The sequence below is a fragment of the Prenolepis imparis genome, unplaced genomic scaffold (genome assembly GCF_030444845.1).
Source record: "Prenolepis imparis isolate NDT839.2.m4 unplaced genomic scaffold, iyPreImpa1.0 SCAF_9, whole genome shotgun sequence".
NCBI classification, from domain to species: Eukaryota; Metazoa; Arthropoda; class Insecta; order Hymenoptera; family Formicidae; genus Prenolepis; species Prenolepis imparis.
Window position 1 is genome coordinate 10,619,659 of NW_028141167.1, and position 16,090 is coordinate 10,635,748.

A 16,090-nucleotide genomic window follows, 5' to 3' on the forward strand; every position below is an offset into this window, starting at 1 on the left:
GACACGGAACGCTGACACGGGAGTTAATAAACCCGGCGTGTAACCCCGAGGAGACGAGCTCGGTTCTCGCTCACCGGGATCGATAACGCATAATCAGAAGTATGCAAAACATCCGGGCAAGTCGGCGGCATCGCGAGAGCCAATGGGAAATCGGATAACGAGCTCTCAAGACATTCTCGCGACCGGAGTCTATCTTGAATCTAGATAAACTAGGCGCATGCTTGGTAAATGATACTGAAGAATGTCGGAGATTTCGCTAGGCAGAGTAAATACTGCCAAGCAAGGAGGCTAATGACGGTCTCTTAATTTTAATTTTAAATTATTGCCTCAACTTTTCTTTTTTTATTGAAGTAGAGAGTGTAGAAAAATCTCTGCTGAATAATATTATTCCTAGGGCACAAATTTATTCCAAAGATAGCGTAGTATCACATTGAAAGCTTCAAAAGTTTTAAACGAAATAACATCTAAGACTCTCCTCCCTAAAGATATCGAAGTCTTGAATAAAAGATAACACGTGTTGTGTTCATGAAAAAAATATAAAGAAATATATATCAATTAATAATTAATTCTCTCTGACTTTTAGAAAAAGTGTTTATTTAAAATTCTTGATTATACAATCAATTTGTACAAATAAAACAAATAATAAAAAATTCATTATAGAGTTGTATTTAAATATAATTTGACAATCTCTTTTCTGTCAAAAAGTGACGAATTGATTGGAAGTTCAATTTTTAAAGATAAAAAAATGCTTAAAACTAGAAGAGGGAAATGATTTTATATAATTATAAGGAAAATGTCTTGATGTATATATATATATATATATATATATATATATATATATATAAATGCTGCGCTGGTATAAATAACTACCTGTCGAAAAAATGGTTGCCCGATTTGCTCTGGTACACACTAGAGCGAGTCAGGCATTGAATGTTAATGTTAATGTCCGGATTAGTCGACGGGTCTTGCAAGAAAGTGTACGCGACGTGTAAGGAAGTGGCGAGCAAAGCGCGCCGATCGAGGTATCAACGTGTAGTAATGTATAGACTGGTATTGTGCCACCGTTCGCTAGCAGCGAAATGGACCACCCGCAAGGTAATACGCGACGTTGTAACTAAGCTAATAATTACATAAGCAACCCACTTGACCTTCTTTCAACCGGAGGCGTATTGATGAACTACCTCTGGTGAGAGATGAATAATGTCGCCGGCCATTCAACGACGAAGCATTTGTCTCGCGTTTGTATATAATTCTCTCGCTATATACATTATGTATGGAACGTCATTATTATAGCGAATGTCTTTAAGAAAATTTGCAAAAGGAAGTACAATCATTTTAATGTATAATAATATATGTAATTTGAATCTTATATCTCGGTCAATCTTTGAGTTCGTAAGAGTCACAAATATTTTTTATATTTAATCAAAATTTAAAATTAATTATAAAGATTTAAAAAATTGTTCTTTTAATACTCTTTATTAATAAATCACGGTTTACCGTAAAAAATAGTTAAAATAATTTTTTTAAATTGATTACTCATAGAAAAATGTCTAAAAAATGATTAGTTTTTAAAGCACAAGAAAACTATAAATTTTAAATAAATCACGAGAGAGTCGCTCATTTCGCGCGCCGAGTTTCGCCAAATTTGAATCGTAAAATCCGGCGTTATAAAATGCACCCGACGACTGTAAACGCGGTGATTGCATATCGGAGAGTGATTTACGTCGACGTGAATGCTGACACGACGAGTACCCTATATCGTAAAATCCCAAATGCACGGCGAGATATTACAAGCGTCCCGTTTAACGAGTCCACCACGCGCGATCTTATCGCGAGCGGATACTCGCGGCGCCGATTATTAAAATCTCACTTTATGTCGATGATTACGCAATTATGCAGATTATCGTTCGCGCTCGTTCTACGCTTTCAGCCCCGGAGCTGGTATAGAGCTGGCGATACGGGGCTGCAGGCGGATTGTTGCATAATTATGCAGATCGCCTCCCTCGTTAATACCAAAAACGTCCGGACGACACCTCCTGCGGATAATCAGCCGCTCTTCTGCGTCGGCTAGAGAGCCGACTCGACCACCGTGACCTCACCTCACCGTTCCCGATTTGGCTCTCGAAGCGACAACGGCATACTATACACCTGCGCAATCGATGCAACGATGCAACACGATGGGCTTCTCGGGATATCTTGTCGCACCTGACGCGTCGTCGCGCCGGGTTCTAAGTGCGACTCTTTATGTTACGCTGCGTACGGCAAGTGTGTCATGTGACGCAATTTTTTTTCTTTTCGAAGTTAATATATCACTTCACTTCTACCTATTCCAGCATATCAAATGCATAGCAAAGAGGAGAAAAATAAAATATCTCAACTTGCATTTTTTTCTATAGCTCTTTATAATCAATCGATGTATTGTTAATTAAAGAGTTTATTTCTCCAAATCATATTCGTATTTAAAATAAAAAAATAAATAAATAAATATCATGTATATGAAATTATAGATAGTTCACAAAGTGCGTGACCATCTTTTTTTAAATTAAAATATTAAAATAGAAAACAAGTTGCTCTCAATCGAAAGATAAATGCAGCACTAATGAGAACAATTTGACGGTATAATATATTAACTCGCGTCAGAGGATTATTATCAATTGAGAACCCTTACGTCTCTCTCGACTTGGAGCGTATCACTATCGGGAAATCTCTACAATCTTCCTACATGTTCGCCGCGCATCTCGTACCTAATACATTTACATATGCGTGCGCGATTTTCTTCGCGTACGATCGCTTACGATAAGTCCGTGAGAGTACTCTCGCGTGTACGATGCGCGATGTCGGAAAAATCGCGTCCCCGCGAAAGTGGGTCCGATCGAGCGAGCCGCGGTTTGAAGGATGACTTTTCGCGAGCGAGCCGCTCGGCCGCGAAGCTGCTTCGAGGCATCATTAATCGCTCGTTCGCGTAATTAATTACTTCTAACCGGTGCAACGATTGGCACGAAACCGTGCTGCGTGCGCCCCGTCGAGGGAAATCTTTCCTCTCGCAACCTGCTCGCGTCGTTCCTTCGTTTCTCGCCGACGTGTTCGCGGATCTATTGCGTGAATTCTCGCTGACCTCCGGTCTATCCTATCCTCTCTTTCGCCGCTGTGGGAAGATTTTATACCACAATGCTATAATCAGGGCAGAGAGAAAGGAGCAGGAGAAAGATTCATAAAGTTAGAAAGACTCGATCATCAGACTACTTTCACGGAAAAAAATATTAGCTGAAATGTAGGCATGGTATAATTAAATTTTAGGTGTAATGTAGGGATACCTAAAATTTAGCTATGCTAGCTTAACTAAAATATTTGTTTTTCGTTACACACAAATCTTTTTTAGCGAATTTAAAAATTCTCTGTATCGTTTCCTCTCTCTTTTCGAATTATCTCGAGAAGATAGCGCCACGTTTTCGTTTAACCGCGATTTTAAATTCCGACGAAACGACCGATCGCCACTTTCTTGGCGCCTGCTATATAAGTATTTCATAACGATGCGCGAGTTAGTTTAATGCCCGACGGATATCGCGAAATATTGCGCGTATAGTCCGTACACGTAAGTGTACGGAAAAAGCAATCGGAGGCGTGAGCAGAGCTATCGGCGGATCTCGTTGAGTATGCAAATCGCGATCGCGGCCGATCTGGACGACGGGCGAACCTGCTTAAAACGGCGCGAAGAAGGCGGAATACAGAAATTGGAAAGTAACGCGGAATATCTCGCGCCTGTCTGTCGCGTTTATATAGCCACCAAACTGACGAACCGTCGCAGATCCATGCGGATACGATTCCGCGTGAGACAAGAGAGATATCGCGCCTACGTTCCAACACCTACACCGAAAACCTACACGACACGTATACAGGGTGTTTCAGCCTCGTCTCGAGTGAGAAGCTGAATTTTATCATCTACAGATTCTTTGAAATAATTTCGAACTGACTTCTCCTTATCGAGATATTGATAATCCTTGTCTCATAAATAATTAAAAATAAAAAAAAAATGTTCAGTTATTTTATTTTATAAGAATATTAAGTAGATGAGAGAATAAATCTTTTTTTAATTCCAAGTAAATTTTAATTTTTAATTAGTTAAAATTATTTTAAGTAGATGAATGGAAGAGGAACTGAATTTTATTTTATCTCTACACTGTCATTAATTAAATCTATCGTGATGGTGTCGAGATTAGAAATAAAATTTGAAATATTTCTCGAATGAAAATTATTCAATAAAGATTTTCTTTCGTAATTTTTTATTTTCTCTAAAAAATGCAAAGAAGAGTACTATTTAAATACCGTCGCGTATCGAAGCCGCAGCTCTTGACGAGGCTCTTGCACCAACACAAGTCCTCGCATCTCTCAGGGCTATCAACGGTACCCTAACTCCCCAGCAGGATGTTACACGGACGATTTCGTATATAGCAGCGTGGAAGAAGCCAGGCTAACGTGGCAGAGTATTTCTGCAATCTCGCGGAAGATTTCCGTGATGGCACACCGGGCATAGAGCATCGTGGCAGCCTAAGCCCGAGATATATCAATAAATAACCTATCGGGCAATATTATCTCAACGGTTTTATGCCCCACGGAGCGGGGAATGCGATCCAGTTCCTATGTCCTATCCAGTCCCGGCTGGTCCTTTCCTTTAACCCAGGCGCAACAACCGGCCTGGCCTCCGCCGGAGTGGAGGTGTGAATGATCCGCCTACCATAAAGCAAAGTGCATCTAGCTTCCAAAGCATGTTCTCTCGCGAACGTGAATATTCTAGGGATCCTTTTCCCTTCTCGTCTTCCGGCTCGCTCCGTTCTATCGTTTCTCTTTCTCGCGATATCGCGGTGCATAACCGGCGCTTTGATTCAGGAATTTAGCATCTCGTTACGTAGCTCCGATTTATTCATCATCGTCTTCGTTGATCATTTTTCTCGGGCGATGCAATCATAGTTATCAGAATATCTCTGATCAAATCTGATTTTGTAAAACATATTTTATCGCCTTATCGGTTATTTTAATATCAATGTTAAAAACCATATATTATAATATTTTAAATAATACTGATATTTTTTTACTGAAATTCTTAACAAGCAAGTTTGTTGATCGTCTAATAGATTTCAACGTTATAATTTAATATCTCTAATAATTCAATAAAATATATTCCCCCTTTCTTCCTAACATTATATTTTAATTACACTCTTCTATTTGATAGATATTAATTCTTAGTATTCATAATAAAATACGGAGGATTAAATGGTCGTTGTTTCGCTTCTCCTTTCTAGACACCATCACGCTTTATTGCGCAAACCTTATTTATTATATTTCTCGTATCTCATTTTTATATTTCACCTTCAATAACGAATTGAACGCTCAATCGAACTGTGACGTGTGCAAACAACATGTGCCGGTGATAAAAACAGATATCGGCCAGCTCAGTCCGGTATATCGAGTCGTTCGAGAGCCGCGAACACGCCCGCGCCAGCTAATAAATTGTAATTGACCGATTGCGGTCTCTTTCTTTCTCTCTCTCGCGCGCATAATGCACACGATGTGTGTAGAGCAAATGCCATTAGTGTGAACTTTCGATGGAAAATGGGATACGGTTCTTTCAACGGCGGCGTGCGCTTCACGGGTGGGTGGGTGCGCACGTCCGTGTGTAGGTCACAGCTCGTGGGTGCAACGTGCATAGTGAACGAGGTGCGGGCCTCGTCGCATACCAGGGATCTCCCCCGTCGATAGAAGCCGATCCTTTCCAACGTGCACACGTACGTTCACCTCTCCGCGAAATCCGATTTCCGACGAATCCGCGGCGTGCGATCGGAATTTCCACAACGAAAGCGTTCGCGATGAATTGTGTTGAACGTAAAAAAATAATTAAAAACATTTTTTTAAAAGAATTTTAAAAAAATGTATATGATTGTTGGATGGAATATGTAAAAAATTAGATGAGAAAGTTTATTATTAATACCGCGTATCGTATTTGCTTAAAGATATTAATTAATACATTTATTGAAACCGGTAGGATTGCATTACGTTGAAGAAATTGTAGGGAGAAAATATTACTGATGACATAATTATTATGAAAGAACATATTGCTTATCTATATAAGTAATAATATAATATTAGCTTTATGCGAATAGCAATCAGCTGTACAGATTGCGAATTAAATGAAATCTTTTGCGTATGTTACGAGTTTAGATATAACTCTAAATCAGGTCATAAATTAAAAATCGCTTCTACCTCTCTATCGAATAGACCGTGTTCGCAAAATTATGATACGGTACTGCGTTTAAGAAAAATTATGTGATTGGATAACGCACACATTGACACTCTATCATCGCCGACAGTGCGTACAGTACGCGTAAGCAATTGTCTCGATTGTTGGCTACCGCGAAACGGTGGTATTAATCGGCGAGCAAGGTAGGCAGATAGATAGGTAGATAGACAGATTTATTCTATCCTTGGATAAATCCCCTACGGACAATCGGAGATTATATGCGAAGTAAAACATAACTTACAACTCAATATATATACACATAGCGCTACGATAGGATTTATATACGTTAAGGCTATACGAATGCGACGCGATAACGCGTGCGAGCTCTTCGAATAAGCGTGACGAAAGTGAGACATTCATTGGAATGATTCACGATTATCGGATCATTACATAAGCGGTAAACGAAACATAATTTTCAACATATCTCGAATATAAAGCCGAGAAGCAGACGAGAAGATGAGACACCGAAGCTAGAAGACGCTGCCTAAAAAACGCGGCTAGAAAAAAGCAGAAGGAGAGAAGAGCGAGAAGGGGTTGGAGGGGAAAAGGGCTCCATGCGGCGGCGACGATACAAAATAAAGGATTCTCTTTTCGTTTTACGGCCATTTATTATTAATTAGCGCGGTATAAGGCAAGCCGCGCCGCGGGGATCCGCACCTCTCCTGCCGGGTTACGGTGAAGTTAATGGGCCTTTTTTGCGCGCGCTCCTCTCCTTCTCTCATTCTCTCTTCTCGCCACCCATCCCCTGTCCGTTTCCCTCTCGCTACCAGGCGTCGTTTGGTCCCTTTTACGCCGGCGGTCGCGTTGCGAAAGTACCACCGCGCCTCCGCTATGCAAGAGCATGTGTCTTTGCACCTGGGCGTGGATCGGTCGGTCGGTCGCGACACCGATGCCCGTTCTTTCCCTCGTCTCGACGGCCGTTTCGTTCGCGTGGGTGTTCCGAGATACGATAATGCTCGATCATCTCGCGCGCGCGCAGCCTCCTCGTGGCCGAGCTGGTCCAGCTTTACAAGCTACTCGATTCGCGCCCGCGCGCGCAAACACCTGCGACGGAGATCACGACGTGCATGTGCGCAGGTGAGAAATCACGGAGGATCATACGTCGAAATTAATATTTTATCTGGCAAATAATATCGTTATGGTATATCGGTGTATCAATTATAATATATAACGAAACGGAATAAAATTCTGTACCTAGGAAATATTTTTTATAATAAAGTGTGATATTTTTATCTTAATTAAATTGTTGAGATGGAGAACAAATATAAATTTAAAGTGATTATCTTGTTCTCCATATTGTTATAAAAGTAACAATGTTATATATTTTTCTCTTTTTTTCGAAAGAAGCCGAATTTATGTTACAAAATTATACAGCCGCAATGTAAGATCTCGGAACTTTCACGTTTGAAAAATGATACTTAGCGCCTTATAATTTCGCGCCATGCAAATTGCGCAACCGAGTCTCGAGTACCAAGCCGCGTGAGAAAACGAAGTCTCCGGCGAGAAGAGAACGAGCAGACACCTTCATCGGTGCATGCCGCGGTTTGTTTGCTCCCAGTCGTGTAACTCGTTCGGCGAGACAAGAGAGAGAAGAAGAAGGGCATAAGGGTGATGAGGCGGAGGAAGGAGGGAAGGACGCGGTTTCGATGATCGGCGAACGGCTGTGTCGGTCGTCGTCGAACCAGCGGGGAGAGGCAAATGGGTTTCGTCGTGTCCCAGGGCGACGTGGCCGCGATTAATGACGAAGCGCGAAAGCACCACAGGAGATTAACGGAGGCCGGAATGACAGAAAATAGGAGGACGCGCGAAATCAAGCGAAGGAGAGATAATGGCGCGAATTAGATTCGACAAACAGATCGTCCGACGAGATAAATGTCCTAATAACGAGCTTAGAACCGGGTACATCCCGCGAGACGATCGTTAGCCTACGCAACCGGTACAATTAACGTTCTTTAATTCACTCGCGACACACGAACACCTGTCACGTGTAACGCGTTGTGTAACGACTGACAAGACGCCGTGAGACCCGTTTCTGGACGCGTTTCACGCTCGCCTTCCTCTTTACCGTCGTATCCTCTTTTTAGAGTTGGCAGCTTTCGGTCCAATGGCCGACGACACGCTGTGGTCCATTAATCTCTCATCGATGGAACTGACGCGATCGCACCTACGAGAGCTATTCACCGCCTCTCGCAGCAAGTGTATCAATATCCGGCGAATTACTCTATTGTTCGGATCAATTTTTGGACCGTGTCGATTCGTTCTGCGCGGATTCTTAAAATATATCTCTGCAACTTTTCATCGGAAAGTGTTAATTAAATATAAAGAGATTTTTTTTTTCTTAAGAGTAGATAAAAACAACTAATTTTTACTGAGATGCAAATTATAATAATAGATTTGTTATTTTCAACGAACGGTTGAAGAAAAATTAAAGATTTATTATCGAAAATTTGAAAATGATTGATGGAATAGACTGTAGTTGCTTGATTCTCTACATTTCGTTCGAGAACTGCGGGCGGGTATTTCGAGAGTCATCATCGACGAGCAAATCTCTCACGATTCTCGCGTTGAAAATGCTCGTCGCGAACGAGCGAGTAATTTTGTCTCCCTTTCCACGGCCGGCAGCGGCAAAGCGGCGTTATACATATACCATATAAGCGTTCTTATATTTACGGCGTGTTCGTCTAATTAGATAATGGCGTCGATATTTTATATTGGTGCGCTCGCATGAAGCGATCGCGACCTTCGCCGCAAATCGTGTTTACGGCTGCAACGCGCGGTAAATCGACTTGGACGAGAGCGGCGTGTTAATAACACGTGCTCGCGCGTAATCGAGTTAGGGGCTCGCTTAAGGGAAATTAAGAACCGAGAGCACTCGGTCTCGAGCGAGCCTATTCCCCGTACAGGGACAACAGCGGTAATCGGAATATTAAATGACCGATTAATCAGAGCGCGATACGGTGAAGAGATGCGCTATATCTTATGTATATGTACTACCCCATGTGCGTGTCTGTGTATTCTATTTATCGCGCGCTCCATAGGATCGTCGCGAAATTGAATACCTGGCGGGCGAGCTGCTTGACGAGTCGCGCAATCGAGGAATAACGATCGTTCCGAGATTTACCGCGAGGAAAAATCTCCTCGGGCCATAGAGAGAATTATCTATCATTCGGGTTAAATGTTACGTCCGGAGACTTCGACTTATTTCCCAAGAGAGGAGGCAGTGGGCTTTCATGTCGATGATCGCTCGCGGACGCCGTATCATTACTCTTCATACGGGATCCCGGCGACGTCCGACAGCGAAAGCTCCGTTACGGGGTAACGTCTAGTTCGCTTAACTCGCGAGATCGACGAGGCTATCGTGCACCACGTGCAGAATTCTCCAACCTAACAATAACATTCGTAACTGTCCATTGTAGTAATGGCAAATGAATCAAACCTTCTGAGATAATAGCGATAAGCAATTTCAAGATAATCGTGTTATGCACAAAATGAGTCAACTTGTCAAGTCTCATAAGTCTCACAGTAGATGAATATTAATAATTCGTAATATTTCCCCAAGTTGTTATATTCTTGTTTTCAAATAATAAAATAAAAATAAAACAAATATATGATGAATAGTGCAGCAAATTTTTTAATTATATACAAACTTGAAATATTTTAATGATTTAAGAAGAAGTAAAATTATTATTAATATAGATAGATATATAATATATATATTTTTTATTTATCTATCTAAAATATTAATATCAACATTAAAATATTTCAAGTTTGTGTAATAATTAAAACTTGCTGTACTATTTATCATATTTTAATTTTTTTTATTAAATTATTATATGCAAAGAATTATATGTTTTATAAATTTACTTTTATCTATCATATGAAAATTTGTATGCAATCTGAAATTAAAAATAAAATGTCATCACGTGCGTCAGAGTTTATCTATGGATTTCTCTCGGGGTCGAGTGTCGCATTACCTTGTCGCAGTTTGTGTATATGTGCGCGTTTGTACATTTGCATGATAGATATTCCGAAAAGGATATGTTTCGCAGCGGGCGTGGGTGGCTGCGTAATCCTACCGCGTGGTCGCCTGTTAAAGTCGCGCTTTTCAGCACGACTAGGTGGTTAAAGGCCGGTTAGGTGTACAGTTAGACATGACGCAATTGCAACGGCAGTCGGAGCCGGGCTTAGGACCCAATTATCCGGTTACTTCCGGTTCGTACCGAACGTCGGGGGCGTCGTCGGTGGATTAAAAGCCGCGGAAAAAGCGCGAGAAAATTATTCGACGTCCGATCGCGGAAGCAAAATCGTGCGCGATCTCTCTTTCTTTCGCCTTTTAATCCGCGACAATCGCATAAATACCGGCGTGAACGGAACAGGAATCTCTCGCAACGCCCTGTGAGACTCTCGTACCTCGTACGGTCATCCTGATTAATAACACGTGAGCCTTATCTTTTCTTTTTTCCGGAATATAACGGAGATGATGTTCGAAACGCTATCACTTGCGGTCGCGCGCGATCGTTAGATATATTGCCATGTATGTTCTCTTCCCGCAAACACTGTTGAGAACTTGGAAAACTCCGGAAATACGGTGTTCTGTCTCGATATATATATTAGCTCGAACTAATCGTGTTTAAGATCCACGATTTTTTTCTTTCTTTAAAAGATGCTGTCCTATCTCTCTCGTAAAACGTGAATATACACATATAATACACTGTTTCGTTAAGAAATATTAGGAAAATTCATAAGATAATATTAATAATAATTTTACTAATATTATTGATATTGATAATAATTTGAGACTTTCTTTCTTTCAACATTAAAATATTTCAAATTTATGTAATAATTAAAATTTGTACTATTCATTATATTTTAATTTTTTAATTAAATTATTATGTGCAAAGAATTATACGATATAACTACTGCTTTTATATATTATATCACACTTTCATCTATCATATGAAAAATTATGCAAATTGAAAAACGTATATAAATTATAAAAAAATCTTTTTTTAAAAACTTTTTGCACACGCTAATGGTTAACCATTTATTACTGCATTTTTTTACATAAAAACTTCCGGTATATTTTTTTCCCGATCAATTCACGATGCATCCACATGCGATACCATCGACCTCACTTAACATCCGATTCATTGACCGAGATAGCCAAAATCAATCAATCATCGGCCATCATCGTTGATGTAATCCCGGTGTGCTCGACCGCGGCTTTAACCTTGAGTCAGTTAATCTCGTATGACGAGCGCAGAGGAGAAAAAGAAAGAGATTCTCTTACCTGATTGATGTCGCTGCCCAAATCCCGCGCGCTCTTGGCACTTCTCAGCAGCTGATCGCCGCGGTACTCCCGATACCTCATCGTCACCTCGTCGTCGGTCAGGGCGCCGCTGCTGCCGCTCCTCGCGCTCTTCTTCCCCTTCTCCTCCTTAGCCTTCTTCTCCTTCTTACTGAACAGCTGCTTGACCTTGCTCATGGTGCCGCTCTTCTTCGCCACCTTCTTCTCGTACTTTTTGTCGGCGGCGCCGGTGGGTGGTTTCGCGGTGACCAGCGGCGGCTTCGCGTTCGACGAGTCGTTTACGTATTTCTCGTACTTATGTCGGTCGGAAGTAGGCGTCAGATTCATGTTGCGATCCGTGTGCCGTCGTTCGTGCTTGATGAACTGTCGGCTGACGAAACCCTCGTCCTCGGACTCGAGCTGCTCGCGTCTGTCCGCCTCCTGCGAGTCTCTTCTGTAATCGTTCTCGATCCCGGAATCGGCCAGTCGATCTTTGCGATCCGGATCGCTCAGCCGAGTCTCACGATGACGGCGCTCGACGTGCCTCGATTTGCCCTCGTGATAAGTCCTGGGTGGTCTGGTCGGGCTCTCGGTGAAGGTTTCCAATCGAGTGACCGAGGACACCTTCCCTCGGGGACCATCGGAATCGTCAAAGTAATCGAGCCGATTGCGCGATCGCCTCAGCGGCTTCTTCGGATCGTCGTCCAGCTTGCGGTGCTCCTTTCTCTGAGTGCGCGACGTCTCGTCGTAGCGCGTCTCGCAGCGGATCGAGTCCCTGGCGGTGGTGTCCGAGTCGTATCGGCTAGAATTATAGCCGCCACGATCGGTGCGTATCCGCGGGGGCGAGCTGTCGTAATCGTCGTGGATCGGGTGTTTACCACCGCTCGTGTATCTCTGCGTGGTGCGCGTCTCCTTGTAATACTTGGACTCCAGTTGACTGCTGGTCATCTGCGAAATGTCGGTGTCGTAGTCGTCGTTCGGGCCCTCGCGCAAACTGTCCAGGTGACGTTTCGCGAACGGCGACCTCGTTCTGCGTCCGTTCATCGTCGGGCTGTCTAGCAACGCGGTCGGTCGTCTCGCGTTTCCATATCCCGCGTGGCTGGTCAGATTCTCGTGCGACCTCGTGGTGTACTCGCTCCTGAGTGCCCGCACCCTGGCGTTCTCTCCGACCTCGTCCAATCTCTGGGTCGACTTGCTCATGCCGCGAATAGATTCGAACGGCTTCTTCTTCGGCAAATATTCATTTCGTTCGATCGGCCGATTGTCGCGATCCAGGAAGTCGTCGCTTTTCGAGAACTTGCGCTCGTTCAATTTCTTGGCGATAATCGGCGATGATAGCTCGTTTCCTCGCGATTCGCTGCGAAAGTGATTCGTCGTTGTACCGGTGCTGTCGGATAGATAATGCGACGGCTTGTAGGAGCTGCCGCCGTTTCTGACGGCCTGGAATCTCTCTTCCGGACTGCTCCGATTACGGTCGCCGAGGAACGAATTGATGTCATCCGTGTATCCCTCGTGCGTACGCGTCTCTACGATGTATTTATCGCCGTACTTGTCTGTCCTGGTCTCCACAGAGTAGCCGTCCTTGGGTTTCGCGTCGAGGTAACCGTTCGTCGGGATTTTGTTGGTGATCTTCTTCTCGTAACCGTAAACCTTGCCGTTATCCTCGTGTATCTCCTTCTCGAAGATGTACTTCTCGCCGTTGCTATTGGTACGCTTCTCCGTGATGTAGGTGTCCATGAATCGTTTCGGTGACGCGATACGATTCGGCGTGACCGGCGACGGAACGATCGGCTTGTCGATTATCTCGTGTTCGCTCGACTTCTTCATCGACGCGTTGTTCTTGGCAGCGAACATCTCGTCGGCCAGCAGCCTGGACTTGATTCTGGATTCCAGGAGATCCCGTCGTGCGCTCAACTCGGAAGTCTTGGGCGAGATCCCGCTCTCGTTCTGTCTCGACGACAGTTCGCCGCTGTCTCTTCGTTTAGAGTCCATACCGTCGGCCCTGCCTCGGCCGGAAGTGTCCACGAACACGGTCGATGTGTATTTCTCGGGCTTGTCGTACAGACGTCTATCGATATCGTCGAACTCATAACGCTTCGTGGGCTCGTTCGTTCTAGAGATAAAATCCTTCGAGCTGCCCAAATGTTTGCCGAAAAGACCGTTCTTCCGTTCCTCCTCGTACCTCGACTTGAAGGTGTTAATCTCGTTGTTGCGGCGCAGATCGCTGCTGTACGAATACTCGGCTCTGCGGTACTCCTTCTCCGCGGGACTATTCTCGCGCGAGGAGTCCTTCCTCTCGAGACCAAGGCCCTCGTCGCTGTCGGAATGGCTTCGCTGAGCCTTCTTCTTGTCCGGCTGCACCTGCGCGTAGATGACATTGGTTTGCGCCGGCGGCGGAGGACTGCAAGAATCATTCGGTCTCGTATAGGAGAACGGCCGGTTGTTGTTGTGACCGAATCCCGGAGACGGTGACACCATCGTCCTTGGCAGCTGCGGTGGCGGCGAACGATCGGTGGACAATCGGTGGATCATCTTGTGAATGGTGGACTCTTGCTGATTACGTTGCTGAAGATCGTAGCGGCTACTATGTAGCATACTATCCGCGCCCGCTTTATCGACCTCGTCTTCCCCGCGTTTGCGTTCTTTCGGAGGTGAGGGAGTACGACTGGTCCCCGCGGTTTCCCTCTTCTCTTCGTCGTCCCTGCCCTCGACGAATATGCGATGCTCGATCACCTTGGCTTCTCCACTGGGCGATCTATTATCGGTCGGTTCGTCGACGCGCGTTTCGATCGTCGTCGTCGCCTCGATCGTCTCTTTTGTCTCGGGGTGTCGCGTCGATATCACGTAGTCGACATCGATAGTCGGACTCGTTCGCTCTTCCTTCTCCTCCCTTCCTTTTGTAGCCTTCTTCGGCTTCGGCCGATTATTGTTCTCACGGTCCGCCGAGGTGCCGAAGTGAAACGGTTGCTGATCCACGTGCTGTGGCGACGTCTCGATTATCGGCGACAGTTGCTTCTTCGCTCGCTGACTGACGGTGCTGAGATGCGAGCCTTCGCTCTCGCTGCCGCTGCGCTTGCGCTGTGTGTCCTTCCGAGTCCAGGTGTCGGCGTCGCTCGCGCTCCGACCGACCGGCTGCCGCCGCCTTTCTAACTTGGGCGAGAAGAAGCGCGCGAGCGGGCTCTTCAACTTCCTCGCGCCGGCATCGCTGACGCTTCTCCCCAGCAGCGGCTTCTTCTTGGCCCGCGGGGTGCCAAGGTCCGCGGTCGTAGAGCTGCCGCCGATCTCGTCGCTGCCGCGGCGAGACCTCACATCGATCGGCAGCTCCGGACGTTTCTTATTACGACGCGCCGGGAGGGTGCTGAAGCGACCGGGCAGATTGCGTCGGTTGTCGCGGGCCACGCACTGAAGGCTGCCCGCTTGTTGCAGGACCAAGGCCGCTTCCTGTGCGAGATCCTCCTTACTCCTAGCGGCGATGCTCTCCTTGCGAACCGGAGTGGCGATTAACCTACCTTCTCCATCGTTCACGAGAGCCGCGGTTGTGCGCGGTGCACCACGTCCTGCAACACGCATCGTACGCGACGGCCTTTAGTCGCGCCTAATTCATTTATTTACGAACGATATTATACAGTCAAGTAAGCCGAAGTAAATTATGCACTTTCTTCCTTCGCTCGATTAAAAAGAATTTCTATTTTCAATTTATTTTAAATTTAATTTATTTAAAAATATTTGGTGGATTTTTTTGTATAACACGATTCATTCATTTAAAGTGAAGAAATAAGTTATGGAAAAAATAATGCATATCTGTAAAACAACAAAGAACTAGCTTTAGAATAGTTTCTCTGTAAATTGAAGTGTTAACGCGACGCCGAATTGAATTTCCGACAGATATAAAAAGATTTATCATTCTACATCATTATTTTGCATGAATTCGTGTCAAGATAATCAAATTTGATAATGCTTTTTTACCGTTTCTTGAATAGAAAATAAATCGGTGTCTCGAGTCTCTAGGATTTCGTAAATCTTGATATGATTAAGATAGAAATGAGAGATAGCGTAAATAAACAAGATAAAGAATAATGTAAATGAATGAAGCCAAACATTGATATAGTTGGCCAATAAATAATTGAAAATAATAACGATAAAAAGATCGCTTATCAATGGATTTTTTTGCATCTTTTTAAATAGTCACCAATTCTATATGTATGGAAATTGGGTGTAGGATTTCTTAATTTTAAATAAAATCGTGAAAGAGATGTGTTTGTTGTCAGCTCGACAGTTGGCGAATTCGATGAGTTAATAAATTACGTCGCGATGCTCAGCTGCGTTATTGAGCTTGTAAATCAATGATTTATGTTAAGCGAGCGAGCGCATGATCGTTAGATGTTAATCGAGTTTAATTAAGCGTCCGGTAGAAGCGGCTGGTTCACGTTAAAAGCTAGAATCTGACGCGTAAGAAATTGCCGTCTTTCCGCCTCAGTGCAACTTCGGCTGAATCGGGACCGCCATTAATT

The 16,090-nt window shown here is 44.1% G+C and overlaps 1 protein-coding gene across 2 annotated transcripts in view; it reads right to left on the reverse strand.

Moving 5' to 3' along the window:
- Positions 1-16,090, reverse strand: part of Blo (bloated) — a 108,229-nt gene that overhangs the window by 73,329 nt on the left and 18,810 nt on the right. For both annotated transcript variants that reach the window (XM_083046533.1, XM_083046532.1), the window contains exon 3: positions 11,583-15,136. In XM_083046533.1, the coding sequence (XP_082902659.1) occupies positions 11,583-15,136 (3,554 nt within the window). The remainder of the gene's footprint in view (positions 1-11,582; positions 15,137-16,090) is intronic.